Genomic DNA, 25,128 nt, shown 5'->3' on the forward strand with positions numbered 1-25,128 from the left:
AAGGCAGGTATAATTACATTTAACATTAAAACTTTCCCTCCTCCCACCCCCTCCCTCCCCTCTGGTCGGGTGAAATCTTAAAGACCATTGTTCCACTTATGCATTGAAGATGTCTGAAACCTTAACATTATGAGGGCACCATTGACCCATAAAGTCTGACTGCAGGTATTGCAATATCCCTTCCCATTCCTTTCCGAATGTGTCTCCAGTTCCTTGGATCTTATGTGTAATTTTTTCCATAGTTATGTGGGCCCACACTTTCCGAAGCCAAGTGCAGGTCAGTGGAGTATTTTTATTCTTCCAGTTCTGCGCTATAGTGGTCCATGCCGCTATAAGTAGGCCCATACAGCTTCTCCATTGTGATTTGCTGTATTGCATTGCTGTATCGTCTCTGATTCCACAGAGCCACACTCCCTCCCCCAGCAAACCCACATCCGGGAATATTTTACCCATTTCGTTTTTCACCTCTTCCCAGAAGGGTTTAACACCTTTGCAGTCCCACCAAATGTGTCTCCATGTGCCCACTTCTTCACACCCCCTCCAGCATTGGTTAGATGAGTTTGGATACATTGAGTGGAGCCTCTCTGGGGTAAAGTGCCATTGAGTCATAATTTTTACCCACATTTCCCTTGTTTGTGCCGAGCGGGTCATTCTGGGGATTTGCTTCCATAGGTCTTCCCATTGCTTATCCCTTGGTTCTACCTCCAGCGTTCTACCCCATTTTATTCTATATGACCATTTAATGTCTTCTCCTTGTGTGTTTATGAATTTATATAGTATGGATACCCACTTTTTCTCCCCCGTATTGGAGATGATATATGTCTCGAACCCTGTGAGATCTCTGGTTGCTGCTTCGGTGATTTCCGGGGAGTTCAGCCAGTGTTTTAGCTGTTCATATCTATATCTATTACTTTTGGGTTTTTTTTCGTCTATACTGCAGGATTCCAGTGATCTAATTTCTTTACCAATGAACATCTCGCCTATTTTGGTTATGCCCCCCTCCTCCCAGCTATCGTATGCCCCTTGTTCCATTCCCGGGGGGAACTGTGGATTTCTGCATATGGGGGTAAAGGGTCCCAGTGCGGTGGTCATTATTCCTTTTCGTGTCTGGGTATCCCATACTTTCAATGTGGTCCTCATAATTTCACTGATCCCTACATTCTTATGCCTATGCTGTTTTTGCTTCCAGAGAAGTTCTACCAACGGGGTCCTTGCCACTGCTCTATCCTGTTTGGCCCAAATTTGTTGTGGGTTCTCCCCAACCCATTCCCTTAGGACTCTAAGCTGTGCCGCCTGAAAGTATTTTTTGAAATGGGGGAGCGCCATCCCCCCTTCCCTGGTTGGAGCGGTGAGGACCATTCTCGCTATCCTAGGCGATTTCCCTTTCCACACAAAAGATGATACTATTTTTGCTAGGGTTTTGAAGAACGAGTCGGGGACACTCACCGGGAGAGCCTGGAAGTAGTATAACACCCTTGGGAGAATAGTCATCTTTACTGATTGTATTCTACCCCACCATGATATCTGCAAGGGATTCCATCTGCTCAATTCCTTACGGATGTTTGTGAGTAGCAACGGATAGTTTTCCCCATAAAATTGTTCTATTTTCTGAGGGATCACTATTCTCAGATATCTTATGCCTCCCTCTACAATCGTGAGGTCTAGTTTCTTTGCTTCCCTTTCTATATTTGCTCTGTCCCCTGCCAATATTAGGATCTCTGATTTTTTTCTATTAATCTTTAGACCGGATATGGTCCCATAGGTTTCTAGCTCTCGCACCGCGGCTGGAAGGGTGGATTCGGGGTTTTCTAAGGTAATTAGCATGTCGTCCGCATATGCTATAACTTTATGTTCCTGTCCAGCCATGTTGATCCCTTTAATATTTATTGATTCTCGTATTTTTATAAGAAGCGGTTCCAGGAATAGGGCGTACAGCAGTGGTGAAAGGGGGCATCCCTGTTTCGTTCCTCTTGAGATTATAATCTTATCCGTAACCTCACCATTAATGACTATTCTGCTGGATGGTGAGTTGTAGTTTGCTTTAATGCGCGTGATATATTGTTCTCCAAATCCCATGTGCTGCAGTACTTTAAATAACAAGGACCACTCCACCCGATCGAACGCCTTCTCTGCGTCTACCGACAATAGTATCGCTGGGGTGTGGGAGATGTCAATTTTCTCTACTAGATGTGCAAGCCTCCTAGTGTTATCGTGGGTTTGCCTACCTGGGATAAATCCCGACTGATCCTTGCTAATTAGGTTTGGAAGTAGTGGGGATAGCCTGGTCGCCAGGATTTTCGTATAAATTTTTGCATCTAGATTAATCAGGGATATTGGCCTATATGATGCTGGGTTAGTTGGGTCTTTACCTGGTTTGTGGAACACCAGAACTTTTGCTTCATTCATTGTGGGGGTCACATTACCGCTATCCTTAAATGAGTTCAAGAGTCTGGTTAGTATCGGGGTCAATATATCTGAGTATTTTTTATAAAATGGGGCTGTAAAACCATCAGGGCCCGGGGCTTTGTTACTTGGGAGTCCTTTTATTGCTTTGCTAACTTCTTCTTCCCTAATGGGGGCTTCTAATGTTTGTTTATCCTCTTCTGCTATTTTTGGTATCTGTAGGGTCATTAGATATGCTTCTTGGGCGTTTATGTTAGGGCTTTCGGTGGAGTAGAGATCTTGATAGTATTGCCTCAGTGCTTCCCCCATTTCGTGTGTGCGAGTTTGGACATCCCCCTTCGCATCGCACATGGCCTTGATCGTCGTTTCTTTCTTTTTGGCCCTTAGCTGTCTCGCCAGTAATCTATCTGCCTTGTTAGCCTTAATGTAATATCTCTGTTTCAGATATAGTAAATTACGTTCTGCACCCTTTGTACGTAACATCTCTAATTGCCCTTGTGTATGTCTTAGTGATTTTTTTAAAAGCCTGGTGGGGTGTGTCAGTACTTTTTCTTGTATATCTTCTATTGTTCTTTCCAATTCCTTTTCCCATTGAAACTTTTGTTTATCTCTTGTGATTTTCAACGCTATCATCTTCCCCCGCAGCACTGCTTTAAATGCATCCCAGACTGTACTCACTGCCACCTCCCCGGTGTCGTTCTGTGTAAAGTATTCCTCTATCATTTCCCTTATTGTCTCCCCTGTTGCTGGGTCCTGGATCAACTCCTGCGGGAGCTTCCACCTCCAGAGCCCGTTCTTTCTCCCTGGGAATGCCACATCTAGCCACAGTGGGGCATGATCCGATAGGGCGATCGTGCCCTTTTCCACCCCTTGTATTTTTCCCAGTAGTCCCACTGATACCCATAAATAGTCTATCCTGGACATAGTATTATGGACATGTGAGAAATATGTGTACCCCCTCTGTTCGCCCTTCAATTCCCTCCAAACGTCATTCAGGGCCATGTGGTCCATTCTTTGCCTCAGGTTCTTCGATGGCGCCCCTTGTCCCTGAGTATTCCCCGTGCTCCTATCCAAATGTGGATTCCATGCCAAATTAAAGTCCCCTCCCATGATCACTTCCCCTTTTGCAAATTCTTCCAACTTTGATAGCATATCTTTAATAAACCCATCCTGTCCTTGGTTAGGGGCGTAGATTGAGGCCAGTGTAATGTTATAGCCTTCCACTTCTATATTGGCGAAGGCGTATCTTCCATCTTTATCTACTTTTGTGTCCCGCATTTTATAGCCCTTCCCTTCTTTTACCTCTATCAATACCCCCGCTTTTTTTTCCACTGTCGTTGCTTGAGCCCAGATTGTGTATCCTTTTAGCCTTATTTTCTGCTTATCCCTTGTTCTTATATGGGTTTCTTGGAGAAGCAGTATATCAGCATTTCCTCTTTTAAACTGCCTCTCTAATTTCGCTCTTTTTGTTGGGTGGTTCATGCCTCTAATATTGTAGGTTAATATGCGTACCATCTCCATTTTGTTGTATTAGTGTGTCGATGCATCCTGTCTTCTTCTTTGCGATTCTTGCCTCCTAGATTTCTCCGATCCTTTCTCCTCCCCCCAACTTCCCCCTTCCCCCAACTTGTAACTTTAAACTCAACAAACTGTCCCCCGAGTAGGGTTAGGGTTCCTATTGATGCTGAGGCGTTGCGCCTCTCGCTCCCTGCCCTCCAAACCCTCGGGGGGGGTATGCCATGGGGAGTCCTAAACCCCAGTAATCCACTTGTTATTTCCGATTACTACCCTGTCGGGGCTCGCCCGGGCCGCCAACCGTGGATTGTCCCTTGGGTGCCGCTCCCCCGCCCCCCCCCGGTCCATACTCAGCATCCGGTTTCCATGTTGTCCCCCAGTTATGCGTTCTTCTATTTTTCTCATGGTACCTTCCTTCGGGTTTCCCTCCCTGTGCTTGTCTTTTTCTTCTTACTGGATTCCCAGCCCATTGGGTTTCTTGTACGATCTCTCCTGTATGAGGCTTCTCCACGTTCCACCTCTTCCTCTTGTAGTCCCAGAGTGCTGAGGCCTTCTTCCAGTGTGGTGACCCTTCTCTGTTTTCCTTCCCAGGTGAATAGCAGCCCAAATGGGAAGGTCCATTTGTAGCGGATCTGTTTTTCAATTAGTACTTTCACTAGTGGGGCCATTGCTCTTCTTTTTTGGAGGGTGACCATGGCCAAGTCTTGATACAATTGGATGTCTTGCCCGTTCATTTTGATATGTTCCATTTCCCTCGCCCTTCTTAGAATCTGTTCTTTCTGTGGATAAGAAGAGAGGGCCACCAGGACATCGCGTGGTCTTTCCCCTGGGGCTCCAGCTCTTTTGGGTCCAACCCTGTGTATTCTGTCGATTCCGATAGCTTCAGCATCTTGCGTCCCCAATATGTCTCTAAACACTTCTTTTACCGCTTCTTTCAAGTCTTTATCTAGTACTGATTCCACCATGTTTTTGATTCTAATGTTCGAGCGTCTGGAGCGATTCTCCAGATCCTCACATTGTATTTCCAGGTTTTGAGTGAGAGATACCAACCGTTCCTGTGCTTCGCCTATTTGGCTCGTATCTTCTTCAAGACTTTGCACTGATTTTTCCACCATATCCGTTCTCTCTTCGAGGTTGTTTATATCCAGTCTTATGTCTTGGACCGCTTGTTTCATTTCGCTCTTCATGGTTGCAAATTGCTCTTGAACTGTAGACATGAACTTCTCTTGAAAATCCATGAACCATGATTGCATATCTTCCCTGGTCAATGGATGATGTTTCTGGGAGAGTGTTTCTGCCTCGCCATCGGTTCCTTCCTGGGTTCTCCCTTTCGGTTGTGATGCTCCCTCCGTAGTCCACATTTGTAATATATCTGCGCCTTGTTTTATCGATTGGGGTGTCTGTTGGGAGGGGTTGCCCTTCCCTTTTGCTCTTGACATGGCGGAGTGTTTTATTGGAGGGTCTATGGGGTTCTGTACCCTTTTGTAGCCTTCCAGTAGTGTTTTCCCCCGTTCGGTTCCTCCGGCGTACTCCTGTGAGTGTAGGGGAGGGGGGGAAGCTCTTGTTTTTCTGGACGTGGTGTCCCCTATTCCTCTTCTTTCCTTGTCGTCTCGTCCTCACCCCTGTGGCTATGAGGCTTATTCTTGCGTTCCCCCACTCCGCTATCCCCCCCCCCTATGGGGGAGGCGACTCCAGCGGTGGACTCCCTTGTGCCCTGGACGTGCCGTGCAGGGGGAGAGATCCCCAGCCGGTCCAATGCCTGGGTGCTGTTTCTAGCTGGGAATTCTTATGGAAGACCCTCTTCCGCGTGTCTTCCCGAGACAGTCTCGATCTCCGTTAGTGCGCCACTCCCTCCTCTCCCACTCCCTCCTGTTCCGTGTCTTCACAGCATTATGGAGGTGGGTGCTGGGTCACATTGTGCTGTCTCGGTGGATGATGGCTCATCTGCCGCCTCCCCCCCCCCGGCTGGCTCACCTTTTCTGCTGCCGGTGTTCTGCTTCCCCTCTTCCGCGGGCGGCTCCGCTCCTTCCCCCGTGCCGCTCCTCCTCCCCGCCGCTGACACGATCGCGGGCGGATCCCTGATCCTCGGGACCGCCTGTCAGGGCTTGCCGAGGGGGGGGGGGCTCCCAGCGGAGCTCCCGATGCTGCTCCCACGCTGGGCTATCCCCGCCGCACCGCCCTCTTCCGAAGCGCTGGTCTGCGCGGTGAAGTCCCGTACGGCTCCGATGGGAGAGGGGCCGGACCTGTTCTCCCGCTGTTCGCGTTCGATTTTCCTGCCGCGTCGCCGCCCCCACGCCAGGGGGGGGGGGGGGGGACCTCAGCTGTCGGGGGGGGCCGAGGAACGGGCCCTTACTGCCTTATGCGTGCTTTATTTTTGGCGGCCCGGGCGGAGCGCCGATTAACTGCGTCTCCTCGCCCCGGCGGCCATCTTGGATCTCCCCGGCGGCCATCTTGGATCTCCAGAAGTTTGGGTTTTTAATAGGGTCATTTAGTGGCAGTACCTTTTCTACCCCCAGTGTTCAGACCAAGTACTTCCCATATCCCTTCCTATAAAGTATATTTTGGTGTGCACCAATTACCACTCCTATGGGTTCCTCCAGGGGCGATGGTAATTGCCATTGTCTATGGTTAAAGATTCGTCTGCTATAAACATTGTATTCTTTGTTTGTATAGGGTGCCTTTATGGAAATGTTATGGGGGATTTTATTGCCTTTCATACTTTTGTGTGTCCCTTATATTGTGTGGTATATTGTTTGTTCTGTGTTCAGTGCCTCGTGCCATGGAAAAGGTTGCCAATATGTTTTGTTTAATTTTGCCCTTTTGAATCCTAGGGTTTGATGCCTTGGGTGAGTGTGGTTGGTACAGAGTTGAACATTACTTGGTGATTTTCGATATAGCCTACAAGAGTCTGATTACCTATTGGGTGAGTGTGGTTGGTACAGAGTTGAACATTACTTGGTGATTTTCGATATAGCCTACAAGAGTCTGATTACCTTGACACCAAAAGCTACTAGGAGCTACGTTTTGCTCCCCAAGCCAACAGGTGCCACACACATATCTGGCATTCACTGTGTGTCAGGCATTTGATATAGACTGTCCATTATGAAACCTCTAGAAGACAGTTAAAGCATAATGGAGCAAATGTACTGGGCAAAGTATAGTTTGCTTTTCACATGGAAGTTTAGGCTTGTAGAACTGTGGGGAACTTGAGACAATGGTACATGTCACTTATAGAAATCAGATTTAATGGACCTTTATTTTGTATAATGTCAATTAGGATTTAAGTTGAACAAATGTCTAAGGGAACGGTACCAACTGTCGGGATGAGTTAAACTAAAAGGTGTCCCCTTAGTGCCGCCCCCCACCGCCCTCTCTTGATCAAACATAAATATCCAAAATCTCTTCTGATGACTCCCTAGTCTACACAGAAATGTCCAAATGATGTGGCCAACAGAACGTTAAACATAATCTTGGGGTCTGTAGCATCCTGAATACCCTAAGCTAGTTAGATAAAGGCCCAGTAAATGGCCACAGCAAACCGTTCACAAATCTTCTCTTCAGTCTGTCCCTACCCCACTATAATGAAACAAACTAGATCTTGATTCTCTCTGGGTATACAACAGGCCCCTCCTGGACCCTAAGCTTCTGAATTCATGATGGGTCCCCCAAACCTTGGTGTCGGAACTCGCAAAAGGTCTCTCTCACAGGCCTTTGGTTACAGCATTCAAAACGGGCGTCTCTCCTAGGCCTGGAGTTCAACATTCACAGCAGGCCTTGCTCATAAGCTTTTCCCCATCCTGCCAGGACCTGAAATACCTTGCTTTTCTCCAGGGGTTGCTGGTTGGAAGCCCCAAGCTTGGTCTTTCCAGTTTTTCTGAAGTTCATAGCGGCCCTTCTAGTCTGCCTTCTTCCTTTTGGGCACAACAGCTGAGCACCTCCGCTCCAAGCATTTCCACGCTTGTACTCTCTCCCTCTAGGTAGCAGTCCCTCCACTCTTCTTTTTCCATCAGTCTCCCCTTGTATCAAGGGAGCATCAATGGGTATGTCTACTTTCTCTCGGTCCAAGACACTGAGTGAATTTCCCAGCCCCTTTTATGCCAGTGAGGCTGTATGGTGGTTTCTGAGGCTGGCTGACTGGGTCTTCCCTGGTGCCTTTGTACTCACTTCTAGTATTAATTATTTATTTTAATTGTGAAATTTGATTAAAAAAAGGGATTTTATACACAATTTATTTTACAGATTAATACAATATGAATAAAAATATAAACTTAGACATACAATTTTAGAAGTGAATACATTGCAATTGAAACAATTAAAATGTCCACAATTCACATATTCTAAATAAACCAATCATATAATTGCATAACTCATCAGAGCAGTCAAGTGAACTATATAAGTTGAGCTCCCTTAGCATTTGAACCACAGTGTACGTTTAAAAATTACTCCGTTCGGGTGGACAGACTTTTACACATATCCTCTGCAAGTATAAAAACATTGTCACTGCAAAAAAATAAAAAGTGTCTCCTTCTAATATCAGCCAAGACAGGGCTTTCTACCAGTCGGTGTTGCAGAGTTCCTGTCCTTTGTGCAACATTACAAGATGAACAAATATTATTCATTCCCTCTCGTGTTTTTTTATTGAGCATAACGAATTTCAAGTTGGCAAAACATTCAAGCGGAACCTCAAGAACGATTGTCTTGTTATGGGGCAGGGATAGCAACACAGGTATTTAGTCAAATATCCAAGCGGTTTATCAATATGCTGGAAGATTAAATGTATTTTGTATCGTCGTGTTTTGTCAATAGTAGTATCCAATGCCACTTCTTTAGTGTCTTTTTAATACTCAATGGGTTTGCTATTAATTCAGATCTATCTTTGTTCATTTGATTAAACAAATAATCCGTAAGTGCTAGGATTATATTCAGAAAAGGAGAGATCTTATCATTCAAACAGTCTTGTAGATTTACAAACAAAGTATTTGCTAAGGGGGGGGAGACACAATTTTCGCAATAAGTGACGTTCTCCGCCAATAAAACCAGCGCAGAGACAGCAAACGCAATTCGAAGCATGGCAATGCCATGGGAAGAGAGGATGGCAGCCCCAGGACACTCTTCCACAGCCTGCCCTCCAATCTACCCCAGGCAATGCTATGTGCCGCACCATCCAATTCAACACCATACATAATCTTGGGGATAGCTTTTCCCACATAGAAATGTATCGGAGGTTTAATGGAGAATTTACAAAACTTTTGTAGGATTTGTCTCATCTGGAAGGGCAGTTGGCCGTTTGTTTTCTTTTCACTCTGCCCCCCACCCCCTAAGTTTAGAATTGTGTACGATTTATTCGAGAATCGGTACAGCACTTCCTTCCTAGTATCTATCCTGATGCCGTCAACTGCCCACTTTACTCTACTGGTTTCATTCTTTATATCACGAAAGGTGATAATGTGAAATATCTTCTGGTTTATGATCAACACATTTTTCTTTTTTTTTTGGCGTGAGTACTAAGCGCTGTAAGCCGCCTCTGGAGACCTATAGGTGACCCATCCAAGAGTGCCACATCGTCCGCATATGATAGCCAACTAATTTCCAGGCCCCGATTTTGGAGCCAATTAATGCAGCCTTTTCCAATTGATCTTTCAAATCTGCCAGCTACAAATTATATAGGGAAACCCAATGTATTTTTTAGTTGAGCCAGGATACAAAGATCCATTTCTGATTTTCAAAATGTAATTTCTCAAAAGGTTTGTAATATGCATATAGATTGTATTGCAGGTATCATAATGTCTTTCTATCGTTAATAGGATGTCCTTTGGTTAACACGTGTTTCGTTAGGCCTCTGGGCTTTTCTCAAAACAGGACTCCATTCTAGAACAGTAAATTACAATTCAAGCTATACATTAATACACAACAGACATATTTCAGTAATAGACAAAAATCAAAGGGTTGGCGAAAGGTAGGTTTCGAGGGGGGGAAAAAACAAAAACGGCACATTTCACTAGTTGTGCTTTACCAATTTCATTTTGAAAATATCAATTTTAGATTTATCTTTCTTACTACTTTGTTTGAACAAATATAATGTTCTTATTAAGTTTTCAGATATAAACGAAGAGAAATATGTCCTTTACTCATAGCGGCTCATACGGTCAGTACTCTCCATATGTTATTATTCATGCGTCATACTCGCCAGTCTTGCTAGGCGTAAGTAGTAGTTGATTGTTTTTAGGTTCTGGACTAGTCCTGGGTTTGTTCCCTGTTTCTATAATAGAATTGATTGATATTAGGCATAAGTCTCCTATCATAGGTTGATAGTGTTTATCTAAGATTATTGTTTTTATTAAGAGAATCATGTCAATTATCATTAGGTTCCTCTCTCCTATGTGCGTTTGTCAATTTCATTGGTCAAAATATTGCGGTTCTTAGGGTCCATGCACCTCCCTAATTTATTCCATTCTTGGCAATATGCTTCTTCCCTTAGTTTAAGCATCTCAGACAATTCTGTTCTGCGTTCATTCGCCTGGTTAGAATTATGGAGTTCTTGGGGTCTGTACCCTGCCCCCACACATTCAAGTCCTAATAATGTACTTATTCTCTCAGTTTAAACCCATCAAACACTTAATTTTATTTGTAAAAACATCCATTTGCTTAAAAGCAACATGTTTTTTACCATTGTTACAGTCTTACTTGCCTTAATCCTGGAATGAATTCCACACTCAATCACATTTCGTAGCTTTGACGCGGTCGCCATTTTGAAATTGTTTGTATACTGGTGGATGTTACCCACTGTATCCCCACTGATGTGCGTGTTCTCATCCCGCCTCCATCAGCATTGCGCTGGGCCTCCTCCTACAGTTGTTATTCTGAAAACATGCATTCAAACACTCATTGCTGCATGTTACCCGAGCCTCTCTCTGTAATTATATTATTGATGTCCGATTTTAAGTCTGTATTTTTAGGCTATCCCTTTTACTTACACTATTGCTTGTGCATGTATGTTTAAACAGAATAGTTTTTCTTGACTTTTTCTGTTATTACATTTTAGTTGGTACAAAAATAAGTGTTAGTCATATGTATTACAAATTAACCAAATTGCCGTAAATTTCCTTTACACTATCCTCCTACATTGCATGCTAGGTATTAATCACACCACTTTCTGCCGCTTGCATATGATGTACTTGGATTAACCAAAAACCTAATTTAGAGCTTATTTTGCTTTTGCTGGGCCACGTGGGGGAAACCTTAGACTTCCCTTTCCCCTTCCCCCGACAAAACAAGTTATTGTACTCAAGACAGGCAAAAATCACACTTAGACCATTAGTTGTGATAAAGCATATAGTCAGTTATAGAGCGCGTCACTGTTATCAGTGTTGGAGAAGACACCTTCATCCCGGCCACTATGACACTGCTTAGTCCCAGAGCAGGTAGGCAAAGGGATCACATGCAATAACAGGGACTGGAGCGGAGCGTCCGCCCTCTCAGCGAAACTGCATCACCCGGGGGTCCAGATTCGAACTGCTAACCACAGAGGAAAAAACCTCTTCTCTTCATGGGGGCATGTCCCTGCCCTTTTCAGTTATGACTGCCCTCGGCCGAAGAGCAGATCACAAGAGGAAGGGCTAAAGGGTGGAAAATACCAGCCAGAAGTGGAAAAACCCAGCTGCCCTCTCTGCATTAATTCCCAGGACCCCTTATCACTGCACCTGCAGAGCGCTTCAACTCCCTCTCTGGCTCATCCTTCAGCGGACAATACAATAACTCTTCTCCACAGTAAATCCACTAAGCAACAATATTTATTTGACCTTGCCTTGCCTTGGCTGCTGAGATGCACATTCACTCCGCTGAGTCCACGAAAAACGAAGGCTTTCGTTACGGTGATGTGAGATGAGTGTCCAAGATGGCTGTGCACCGGCACAATGTTGTTTCAGCTCGCATTTCCCATAAGCATTACAGAGCGGCACGCTGTTCTAGGAAAATACATAATAACCTGAGATTTCTGCTGATTTTTATTTTTGTACCAACCAAAATGTAATAGAAAAAATCAAGAAAAACGATTCTCTTTAAACATACATGCACAAGCAATAGTGCAAATATAAGGGATAGCCTAAAAATAGAGTTACATTCGGACATCAATAATATAATTGCAGAGAGAGGCTAGGGTAACCTACTTCCAGGAACTGCTACACACATTCCAATGTCTATCCCTGTGCGTAGGTGCGTTTTGTGTGCATGTGAAGTATGTACCTTATTTTGTACCTCTGACCATATGGTGCATTGTTGGGTGTACTGTTTAAGGATCTTTTTTGGGAGATGGTATATAACTCATTTCGTTTGACCCTCTGCATCTTCTAAGCATGTGCTTAAATATCGCTCCTTTTTTGGGCCAACAAAGTGAATATCTGAGTTTGGTTGATGTTATTTTCAAAATTCTTTGATGTGTGCAGCTTGAGCCTAAGGCTTAGGTATGTACCAAAAATATCAAAATCAAACTTTGCCAACTTTTATTTGGTGATTTGGATATGGCCACGTCTGCCACATGTGAAATTTAGTGTGCATTGATAGATGAAAACAAAAATTCGAGTGGAAAACATTCAATTTCCTATTTAAAATGTCATGTGAAATAAGAGTCGTGACCATGACTTTCAATTAGTTTCTTTAACCTTTTGCCCTCTTCTATTGGGAAGCAAATTCCAAGCCCACACCAACATGGAAAGTGATGAAATTAAGGTTTTCGTTTTAGTAAAATGTGTTATCATACTGCAATTGGTTAATTAGGTGATACTATGGTAACCTCTTTTATCTCCCGTCTTCTGGGATTTTGTGGCATGAGCTTTAATATATGAAAATTAACAGTCCTTACCGTAATGTCACTTGCTTAAGTATGGTTTGATTCAAGACTCGCCTTTTTAACCTTTAAATCACTTGCAACTATTTAAACAAGCAAGCCTTTTGGGCTATTACCCAGTCATAATGCTGGCACAAGAAAATGTGATATCCAGAACGATGCCCTTAAATGTTCCATCTTAATAATTAAACGTCTGTGACATGGTTGGGCAACAGAAAGTAGACTTTAATAAACATTTTTGTTTTACAGAGAATTAACCTTCATTTAAACCGATTCCAGGCAACACAAGCAGCAGAAATACAAGTATCTCTAAATGTTCCTGAGACCAAGGTCACCTCTCTACAGAATGGCCTGAGAGTTGCCTCGGAAGACTCTGGTCTTTCAACGTGCACAGTAAGTCACAATCTTGTTGATAATTCTTTTTTTGTATAGCATACTTTTTATTAATTTTTTAAATAAATGCATTGTCCAATCCATTTCAAAGAACATAATTCTCAATGTGATTTAAAACACACATTCTTAAACGGACCAATGGAATTTGTTTAGATTTGCATCTACGTTTTGAATACCCTATCCCTCAGGAGATCATTTAGAGAAGATGTGTATTTCTTACAAAATAGAGAAATCCCCATAGAAATTAAAGTGGCTTGACAGTTTCAATAATTTGTTATTTTGCAAGACTGGTATTTCTCCACACTACAGGGAATTTTCTCCACAGAGGTCATAGTTTACTCATAAAAGTGGAGCATTGGTCTGTCAAGATATCCTTTGGCAATCCAACTCTGGAAAAAAATGGAATTAAATGTGTGAGAATTTGTTGTTGTATTATTCCGTAAAGGAAAGGCTTCAGGATATCTGTTTGCATAATCTAATACCACCAGTATGTCTTGGTTTCTGAATTTTAATGGCTCAAGGGGTCCAACTATGTCCATTCCTATGCGTGAGAAAGGCATATAAATGATTGACAAAGGCTGTAATGGAGCTAGAGGGGGAATTTGGAAACTGGTCTTCTGACATAGACAGCAAGTAAGTCCAAATGTTTAACATCTGCGCGGTGTGCCAGTAGTGTGTTTCCGTGTTACTGGGAGGAGGTTCTGTTTGTTTTCTGCTCCGTGCCTTTCAGAGGAAGTTGAAAGATCCATCATAGAGGAATCCTGTTTCTATTTCGACTGATCTACGCGAAGTGAACTATAAACACACCGGGCATGCACGGAGCGCTGCGCGGTGTGCCAGTAGTGTGTTTCCGTGTTTGTGGTTTGCGGAGCAGCGGCGAGACGCTCCTGATACTGCAGCTGCCAAGCATGTGCTGATTGTGAACCGAAAGCGCTACATGCCTGCATGCTTTAGTTGAAAGTTGAAAGCTGCGCACATGGCCCGGAAGAGCGTCTGTGAGGACACAGAGACCTTGCGTATAAAATAACTGTGAGACAAGGGAAGGACCCGATTTACAGTCCACGTGGTGATTGTCGGAAACATTGCGTCTAATCACTAACTTGAGTTTGGTATGTTGTAAATACAAAGGAAGTCTGTGAGGAGAAGTTGTGCAGGAAACCTGCTCATAAGTGACTATTGGATTCGATTCAAGAGCATCGTGCGAGTTGTGGGAGGACTGGCCGGATGGCTCAATCTTTATTATTGAACTGACTAAGGGGTGTAGCACCACACTTGCACATATAACTGAGGTGAGAATGCCAGGAGGGGACTGTGATGTGACTGCACATAGTGCACATTGAGTGAAAAGCGTTCTCTGAAATTGGACAGTATTGGGAGCTTGGGGGCGACTGCGGGGTGAAGAGGCTTGGAGCCTTCACGTGACTCGGCATATAAAGCAAACTGCGCGTTGTGCGAAAAGTGGAGTCTTGCGCCTGTATAGTTGCTTGGAGCTTGAGGGTGACTGCGGGCCTCAGAGCCCTTGAGCCCTTAGGTGACTTGGTATATAGAGTGTACTGTGCGAAACCTTAGTTCAAAAATTGGTTCGTGGAATTGTGCTGACCTAGGAGCTTGAGGGTGACTGTGGGCCTCGGAGCTTTCAGGTTACCTTGCACAGAGTGCGCAAAGTGGTTTTGGTAACAGGTATTAAAGGAGCTTGAGGTGACTGCGGGCCCTAGACCCTTGGAGCCTCAAGACGTCCTAATACTGGGATCACACTGTTCAAACACAGATATTGCAAAGCCTGCGTGTCATATGAGCTTGGGGCGACTGCGTGCCACAGAGCCTCACGCACTAACTGACATTCAGTAATACATGAAAAAGTCGACCTCAGTGAGATTTTGAGCCCAAGGTAAAGTTGCCATAGATTGTGATAATAAATACAAGAGTGGAAATTGTTCTGTCACTCTGGTGATTCTCAACTACTTGAGCAAAACTGAATGCTATTGGGAACTACTATAGTGACCAACATGGAAACAAATCTCAGAAATGGTAAACGCCTGATGGCATTGGTGACAAAAAAGAATAATGCTTTGATGAAAAATATACCTAGAGAAGAAATAGCAGCTGGACTCCAGAGACTTCTACTGACACTGTGATAATGGAACTCTTTTACCATACCATGTATAATACCTCAACTATCTAAATTACCATACAATGCTTCAGTAGCACGTATTGAACAACAAAACGCATGCTATATGCCACACCAAACATTCCAATCTTCACATAACGAAGAAAAGGCATTGTATCTAAGGGAATTGAATGGCATACATGACACTGTAGACGATGTAATGATTACTGGTGATGATCATCAACACGAGATGTCTTCCCCACCTGAGAATATAGGAAAGGGTGAGATTGCAGATGTCTCGGTGTTGGCCCCTGTGATTATGGCTGAATTGGATAGACATGTGTGTCTATCGTCAGATCCTTCCACTCCAGTGTCCACACCAAGAAGACAAAGGGACTTTGTACACTTGCATAGTAAGAAGGAAGGCGACACATGCTGTAACACAGCAAAGTTCGCCATGGGAAAAGCGGTCTTGGCAGATGATGTTGTTCATCCCCCCTCCCTTCTCTGATGCTCATAAAGAATGGCAAAACACGGATATGAAGAGTGTGATCCAATGATAAGGATCAAAAATGGCATTGCAGACAATCCACCTCAAACGTCAGCAGGGGGCGGGTGTAGCACTCAGAACCGTACTGATGAAACTATGCCGGACTTGAATGAACAAAATTGTCTCGCATTTCCTGTATTAAGACAGATTCTGAATCTTCTGGATAAAGGGCACAAATGTACACACTTTGCAGTAAGGGAAATGAAAGGATCCCTGGCTGAGATGTTGGGGAAGTTAAATAAGTGAAGGGTTCATGTTGGCACACAAAGTTATGGTAAACCAATCTCAATACCAATCTGGATACTAACAACTCAAAGTGCCCTGGTGGTACCACTCATGCTGTCACGACGACGCAAGCAACACAAACCATTGCAATAGATACTAATGTCCAGAACCCTTGCAAAGAGTATGAAACAATGTGTGGTACCACAGATACATATAACCCAACACAGGAGGAGTTAGAAAGGATGGACCTGATTAAGTTAGCAAAATTGCATCATGAGAGACTCTTGGTAATGGAAAATCTAATGATAAAAGAAATGGTGGGATAGAAACCAATCAGTGCAACCCTTAAAAGTGAGCCATTTAAAGAGGTTCGGGTGGCCGCAGGTCTTCCTACTCCTGATAGTCCCTCAACACTCACTGTATTGATGGATCAAGAAGAAGGGGAAAAAAGGAGGAGGGTTTGTAGACACCCCAGAAAATGTGTCTGAAAATAATCCGGGATAGACATTTATGTCCAGAAAAGCAAAAAAACTATAAAGTGCAAAAAAGTGAGGAGAAAATAAGAAATCGAAATGACAGCATCACCCAAAAAAAATAGAAACTAAGAAAGACCAACAAACTAAAAAAAAGGGTGTGAACCAAAAAAAATATAGCAGCAAAGTGGTAGCGATAGAGTTGTCAAAGGAAACTGGTCTTGATCTTAGTCAGTTAGATGCTGAATCTCGTGTCCATTTGGAAGTGGAAACACATGAAGATCAATTTGAGGGGGGTACTAGACAACAACAGCATGAGAATATCTCAGCTAATGTACCCCTGGACGCAAATGGTCAACACACAGTAAAATTCCCCATATCCCTTAAAGAGCATCTTGATGATCGTACTCCTACTCCGTACTCAGCTTTTCAGGAATAGTCGGTGTGAGCAAGATGCCATCTGCAAATTGAGATCTTAAATTTGCTGCCTCTGTAACTAACCGTGGATATTTCAGGGGGGGGGGGGTCTTATTCGCTGTGCTAAAGGCTCTACCACCATAGCAAATAAGGGGAGAATAGGGGACAACCCTGTCTGCTACTCCTATGTACACTGTAATTGTTCTGAAAGATAGCAGTTCGCTTTTATTTTAGCTGAAGGGGCTGCATAGATGGACATGATGGCATTGATCATTCTGGAGCCAATACCCATCTTGACAAGAACTCTCCTTAAAAAGTCCCATTCCGTGGTGCCTTGAAACACCTTTTGCTGTACAGGCACTTAATTAATGCATAATACAATCAAAATTAAATAAATGCCTTCTCTGCGTCAAGAGACAAGGGTGGAAAGGGACCTCTGCCTCTGGGCATGGTCTATGAGATCAATCAACTTGCTAACATTGACTGCCTGCCGGGCCAGTTTAAAGCCACATTGATTATCTCGTTTCAGTTTCGGAAGGAGGTGTTCTGCTCAAGAATGGTTGCATATGTCAATGTGAATATGCTTAGAAGCTTTAGAATGTGATAAGGTCCCCATAGATTGAGCAAACCGGCAAGAGGAGTAAAGCAGAAGGCTTTACCTAACTACAAAAGTCAAAACATTGTCCAAAACAAAGCAAAGAGAAAAAGGTTGATCCCAGAGAAGTCTATTGGAGGAAAGCAGTAAAAAGAAGATATTTATTAAAGTTTGACTATAGGGCTATAGTTGTCAAAACTAGACGGTGCCGGTTTATGAAAGATGTCTGTATGCAAGGTAAAGTTCTGCATGAGAATAACAATGCGAAAGTTGAATGTGGCCGACATCCAGTGATTGTGGCTCCACTAAAATGTGTAATGCGGTTAGAAACCCAAGGGTATTGTCACTCCTGTACCCCTTGGATCCACTACGGAGGTGGCTAGGGAAAGGAATTTGTTACTGGATCCCGACCCTGCAGCGGAAAAACGAGGGAGGATCACCTGGGTCAGGATCCTTGGGAACTGGGAGTGAGGTGCCCTTGGGTGAGACATGGTATCCCTCTTTTCCTAGTAACCACCAACCCAACCCTTCCCCAACCTTTATGGGCTATTGTAAGCCAGTTTCACTCATTTCTCTGCAATTTACACTGTCACCAGTACTCGGACAAAGAAGAGGCAACTAAGAGCAATGAAGAGTATGCTCTTTTAGTATTGTGAAGAGGAAGATGACTGCCGAGAGTAGTAAAGGTCAAGCATGTCCCATTAGTCGGGCAGTGCTGAATAATCATCCACACCTGCCGTTCAAGGTGCTGCAGGTGTATAAATGTAGCCCAAACCAGTAGCAGAGGGAATCGACAGGAGCAGGACCACAAGGTCGGTGCAGGCAGCAGAGGACTGGAACTGCATGGCCTGGGAGTGGGGACTCCCTGGAACAGAATAGAAAAGTTGAAGGGTGTCATGCAGGAAGGCTGCCCTGTTCCTTCACATCCAACGTGCTTGTTCTCCTGGGTTGGAGGACCACCCCAGGAGTGTGTGAGGGGCAGGAACTGGACCCCTGACACTAATGGAAGAAGGCTGTGTGACCCGCACTGCAGCACAAGCATTCAGTGCGGCCATTGAGTTTCTAATGCTTGAGAAACCTGTTGAGCGTGTGTGAACTGAAACGTTTCCCGAAATGCATTGTATCGAAGCGGTACACCCCCTTTCGGCGCGGTCGTTTCCCCACGGGCCGGTTCGGCGCGAGCAGTTGGCCGCCGCGGCCAGTTCGTTGTGCCCATTTCGGCGCAGGAGCCTTTCTGGCACCGCCGATTTGGTGCGAGGGACGTTTGGACGTGGCTGACATTGCAGCCACGTCTAAACTTCCTCACGCCAAATTTAAAAGCATAATTATTTTGAAATGCAGCATGTTGACAGGAACTGTGCCTGACAACGTGTTGCATTTGAAAATAATTTGCGGTCAAGTGACTCCTTCTAGGGTCGCCTTCTCAAGCCTGGGACGTGCCTGTTCCTTTTCTAGAATTGCCCACTCATGCTGGTGGCTGGCTCCTCCGTTCTGTTGGATTGCCCGGTACACACCCTGCCTTTCACACCACCTGAAGCCATAATTTTGTCCGTCTTTACCCTACATTTTCCAATCGGCAAGCAGCGTAACCCCTTGCTGCCACGTTGAGTCTTGCAAGCCTTCTCTCCGGAGCCTGTGGATGGTGACTCCCGATTCATGACCCCTTCCCCGCGCCAAAACATCCCTGCGGCCAAACGTCGCAGTGCCGAACTGGGTGCGCCAAAAGGGGCGCGCCCAATTGGCTCCTGCGGCAAACTGGCCGCGCCCAATCGTCCTGCTCCGGTATCGGAGTGGTTGCATGCAAACACGTTTTCGAAGGTTCCGAGCAGTGAATAGGTCAATTAAAGGGAAATGAACAACTACATCCGTTAACGATAGAACAAAGGGAAATACTTTGTATCATAGCGGTCGCGTGTGATAAAGAACATGTTTTCAAAATTCTCTGAGTACCAAACGAATTCAAGTGCATCGAACAGTTATGTTTGTTCAATATTAAGTAAAAGGGAATATTGTGCACTGATGTGGTCGCGTTTAACAAGAAACACGTTTTCGAAGGTTCTCTGCACATTGAACTATGCATTTAAAGTGAAATGACCAATTAATGAATTCCCGTACATTGAACTTTACATTTTAAGTAAAACAAACTATTATTGACCTCCTTTATGAAGGGAAAACAAACTCTAAGCCAAACGTCTAATTAATTATTGAACAAACACTGAATTGACTTAAGACTTCGCTGTTACACAGAACTAACACTTTGCTACTAATCAGAATTAAACAGGTGAAATCTAATTGCCGACGGAGTAGAGGAACTCAAGGTCTCCGTAGTTTCAAGCACCAATGCAACACCTTCCTAACTAAATCTGATTTGGTCGCAGGGACTTGTAATTGGTATCGCACAAAAAGTTCCTCATTGCGATTAAAATCTAAAGGTGGATAGAAAGTTTAAATTAACACAAATCCTCACACATTGAAGTGCTAAAATAAAGTTAATTATAAACCAATCACTGTATGCTGCAATATAAAAGTATGTGAAAAGAACAGGCAAACAAAGGATATGGAATCCTGATTTACAGTGACATTTTCAACCTGAAAGAAAGCTCCACAATTATCTGAATTATACACTTGAAAACAAAATCCAACTAAACTATAGAAGACATGTTGTGTTTCTTTTGAAATTATGGCAGTTGGAACTTGGGGAAGGAAATCCATAGTCCTGACTAGAAGCCTTTCATTTCAAGATCATTTAAATTGTGTGATTTGCAACTTGGGGAAAGGGAAACCTGAGTCCTAACTTGGGGGAGGAAACCCAGAGACCTGAAGAGACTATTGCATTTCTTCTCAGAAAGGACATTTTGAGACTTTACTTTGTTGAACTGTTTTGTACTTGGAGAAGGGAGCTCGGAGTGCTGCGAGCTAGAAGAAGCTTGGGACTTTGTGTTAAACACTGTTTTCATTTTGGTTGCTAGCATCCCTGCACATTGTATAGTTAGTTATGAGGGCAGGCATAGGTGTTGGACACAGACTGTTTCCTAAATTGCTAATAGTAAATAGTGGGTAAAGGCTTGTGACTGCGCTATGCACACTATAATTAGTTGGTAAAGTTGAGCTGCATTGTGTAAGTCAAAGCCAGGTCCCCACTGTGTGCTTGGAAAATTGGATATTCCGTAGGTTATGACACACAAATACGTACTCTTCCCAAAATTACAATCATTTGAGATGGTAGATAATGTCCATGACTAGAACAACCAAAATGTATTTGACGATAAAGTCCACAAAGAATCAGCCGACACGTTTTTCGACTATAAGTCGTCCTCAAGGCTGATACAATAGTTGCAAAGAAAACATAGATGTGCATAACCATAAAAAACATCAAAATTGGTTATATTGGAATATTACACCAACCAAAAGGAAACATCAAATAATAAACATGTAATAGTCACATAACCAGATATTGGCAAAGTTGGTTGTATACAGGGGGCAGGTCAGAAGCAAATAGAACAAAACAAAAAGAAATAAGGAACTTATAGTACACTGTTTTCAACATAGTGTGTGGTAACCTACAGTGTTTCCTAAATTGGACTCTTTGACTCCGACCTTCCTTTTATTTAGGTAGTCTGAGAATTCTGAGGGTTTTCTCACTCCTACTCCCCTTGGATCCTCAATGCAGGTGACCAGGGAAAGGCTATCGCTTTTGGATCCTGACCCTTGTGGTGGAGAAGCGAGGAAGGATCACCTGATTGGTCCTTGAGGATTAGTTGTGGGATACCCCTAGGTGAAACATGGTATCCCCCTTTTCTTAGTACTAGCCAACCTAACCCTCCCCCAACCTTTATAGGCTGGTACAAGCCAACCCCGCTCATGATTTCACTCACAACACCTGTCAGTACTGAGATGAAGAAAAGGCAACTGAGAGCAATGAAGATTGCTCCGCTTTACCACTTAGGTACTGAGACGAGGAAAGTGCATCCCAAACAATGGCCAGGTCAGGCCTGTCTGCCTAACTATGGTCAAGCAGGCAGGTTCTTGAGGGCTGCAGGTGTATAAGAGATCAGAGAACTGTGAAGGAGAAGCAGAGAGCCGAGCAGGGATCTGCTCTTCGAGGGACCGCCGTGGGTGGACTGGATGCACAGACCAAGATGCCGGCAAACCCAGGCCTCGCAGAACGCTCTCTGCGTTCATCGTAAGCAGCGAGGCGAGCAGGGTTAATGTCGGCTGTGTTCCATGTCCAGAAGTGAAGTAGGAACCGCCACAGAAGCCGCCGGAAAGGGGAGCAAATCAACAGTACGAGCTAACACCATTGAGCACCAGAACGACCAACAGGCAGCGGGAGCAAACCCCTGGTGAGTGTCCGAGACAGACAGAAGCACCGGGAGCTCCGAACAGGACCGCAGGCAAGTTCCTGTCCACATATTAAATGTCAAACATTTTATATTGCAAGAAACCAATCAATACTGAATACCAAACTACATGAACCTTTAACGCTGTGTGAAACCAATATATGTTGAATAACGAACTGCATGAGCATTACAAGGAAATACAAGCGTGCTGAATACCGACCTGTATGAGATTTTGATTTTTGAACCAACGAATAGGGAGAAAAAGTACATTATTTTCAAAGTATATTGGATGCAAACCGTTGGAGTGACCTAAACTCATGTGCACTAATACACAAGCTCTACATTCTATGGAGTACAACTTGTAATGGAATTACGATTTTCATTGAACATGAAATGAAATGACAATTTTCACTGAAGAGCCAATGAACCTCATTAAAGATGTCATTCACCCTTTTTGAGTCTGTAGTGATCATTTAAATCACATAAACTGGCGCATTTTGATTGAATCTTTTGTAAAATATAATGGATTTTCATCGTTTAGCATGAACCTTTGGCTCTACTGCCAGTTTTGGTCTGCGATGGTTTCCCACCCTAGGTGAGTGGTCTGGATTCTCTGCCCAGGCGGGTCGCTCTGGTCTTTCAGACCTTGTGATTCTCTGATGCCTGTTGGCTCCTGGATGGATCTTTGTGTCAGGTTCACCCCTGCCTGGTGTTTCTATATCAAGGTTTCGGATACCCCCTTGCTGGGTCTTTGATTCAGGTTCACCCCTTCGGTGTGTGTCGCGGCCTTGTGTTCGCTGGCTATCTCCCAGTGGCTGGCTCTTCCTTCATTGGTAAGGGTCTCTGCCCTTTTATGTTCCTCTCTGCAAAATGAGGTAAAACAGCATTTGTTTAGTGGTTTTGGCTCCACAGTGGGGTCAGTAGCCAAACCAAGGACATTTAAAGGCCCCTTTACGTTATTAATGTGTTCACCCCCCATGCAGCCAATAAACAGTTGGCACATTGATGTTGAGGGAGATGTTATAAACCGTTCACTTGTGGATTCCTTAATCCCTGAGGTGGTCGCCTCCAGTGAGATCCTGCTTGCCCTGTCCCCTATGGAAGGTTTTGTGTAGCGGTTTTACCTCCCTAGTCCCAAAGGGGGGGGTTCTCACCCTCTTGGGGAGAAAGGACACATTTCATGGATTTGCCATATTTAATTCCTGTGATGACAGCAGAGCTACCACCATATAACGGGGCCATCTTCCCTAACTTGTCTAACTCTGAGACTGGACTGTGAGCACAGAAGAAGACACCTGTCTGAAAAGCAATCATGTGAAGCTCTGGTGGTCGCCCTCTTCAAAAGACTGACCTCATAGCTTTGCCTGGTATTTGCAGACTTTTACCAATCAAAGGGAACAGAGGAACTTCTGAGCCCTTCTCTTGACCCACTTGTTGCAGACCTGTTACAAGCCTTCTGAGATCCCACCCCCTGGAAAAGGATTCTGCTCTGTCCCTATATGGACCGGAAAAAGAGGTAAAGTGCTAGATCCTGAGAGCCCCAGCAACTGACACAACCGGATGCCTGTTGTTGCTTCCGGAAAGAGATTATTTATAACCATGAAGAAAGAGACCCAAAAGTATTGGTGGGGCTCCGAAGGAATCATCTCCCACCAGAACTGCCACCACCGGATACAGTCTGCATCACTACCACAATAGGTGCACCTTCAGAAAACCAGACAGCTGCACTGTACCTCGGCTTCATTAGTTCTCTTGTGAACAAGCATCACAACCAGTGACTCCACATCAGTTCCTTTTGCTAGAGGATAATCTTCATAATCGCAGGAGCCGTCACTGTACAACTGCAACACGGGAATCTCTAACATTAACTTACCTCGTGAGGCGTGATGAATGCTGCGTAGCCCTTGCACAAACCCTACCTAAAGGCTCTTCCCCTGAGGTCCGCGAAAGGCAGTCGCTTCCTGATACTAACCATGGGGGCGGTGTTAGCCAGGAGGATCACCTGGGAGGGCTCCAGGGAAATAGGAGGGCTTTGTGGGGTGAAACGCAGAATTTATCTTCAAGGAAGGGAATATCCTTAATACTGGAAAATGTAATGGCTTGCTGTCAGAAATTTTCTAAAACTTGACTGTCGATATATAGATGAAGATAATCGCAAGCAGTTACGTTCTAAGAGTCAGAAAAAACCCTTTAAAGACACTGACCTTTATAAACATGAAAGCCTCTGATTCAAAGAGAAATAAGAGAAGATGAGTCTTTAAATGTTACCAGTTTCCAACCCCTTTCTTCTGTAAAACCAAATACTTCATGGAATCCTCATGGTACTCCTTTGGGAATTATTTATGAGGAGACTAGTGAATTTGGTAATGATAATTTCATTAAAAAGCTCAATTTGTTGTTGTGGACTTCAAATCCCATACATCCCAAAGTACTGTGACAAAGAAGAATGCACAGGCACAACACTACAGGTTGCAGCCAATCAGGAATAATGACCCACACCTGAGGACTAAGAGGCATAAAAAGCCCCCTCAGGTGCAGGCCATGAGAAGGAGCAGTAGTAGATGGTGGAGGTGTTTTCCTACCTCCACGTGGCAGCAGAGGTTGGGTGTGAGCCGGGACCACAGTGGCATGTAAATTAGATGCTGGTCCTGAGAGGGTCTTTTATGCTCAAGACCGTGATTGCAGAGCTCGTGCAGCGGGAAGCAAACACTTTAAAGCTTTTCCCTTTTTTTGTCAAGTACCGGTGTCTGGCGAGCACCAGAGAGTCGTGGGAGCCAGGAGAACCTTGCTGGTGACAGACACAAGTCGCGATAGGCCATGAAAAAGAGAGTTCCTTAACTGCGTGGGGAAACGGAAGCAGAGGACCTGGAGGCAGCGAGGCGGATGGACGCGCACGCCAGACCCCGGGAGTTCACTGTTAGATTGTGACCCTGGAGTGCTCCGGAACTGCCCGGTGGCCAAGTCCAGGGACCTTAACTATAGAAATATGATAAACTGAGTAAAACAAGTGAAGACTTTTTTTTTAATACAGAGCCATATAAAGCATGTTAATTCTTCTATTGTGTACCAAGCTGTTTTAAAAGGGCGCACATGGCAAATAAAGAACTTGATTACCATACCAGAAGAGTGTGATTGTGACATCGTGGGCCATAAGAGCCAGCAACAAAAAGGGGCAGTTTTTATAAGAGAAAAGATAAGCCATCATTGCCAAAGCCAAAAGAGAAACATACCCAGGCTTTTAAGAAAGAACCAGAATTGCCATAGCCAG

The 25,128-nt window shown here is 44.3% G+C and overlaps 1 protein-coding gene across 1 annotated transcript in view; it reads left to right on the forward strand.

The window, feature by feature from the left end:
• PMPCB (peptidase, mitochondrial processing subunit beta) overlaps window positions 1-25,128 on the forward strand; it is a 408,171-nt gene that overhangs the window by 30,192 nt on the left and 352,851 nt on the right. Inside the window, exon 2 of the mRNA XM_069628068.1 lies at window positions 13,010-13,153. Coding sequence (XP_069484169.1) covers window positions 13,010-13,153 — 144 coding nt within the window. The remainder of the gene's footprint in view (window positions 1-13,009; window positions 13,154-25,128) is intronic.

This window comes from Ambystoma mexicanum, chromosome 12 (genome assembly GCF_040938575.1).
Source record: "Ambystoma mexicanum isolate Mex_15411 chromosome 12, UKY_AmexF1_1, whole genome shotgun sequence".
In the NCBI taxonomy this organism is placed as follows: Eukaryota; Metazoa; Chordata; class Amphibia; order Caudata; family Ambystomatidae; genus Ambystoma; species Ambystoma mexicanum.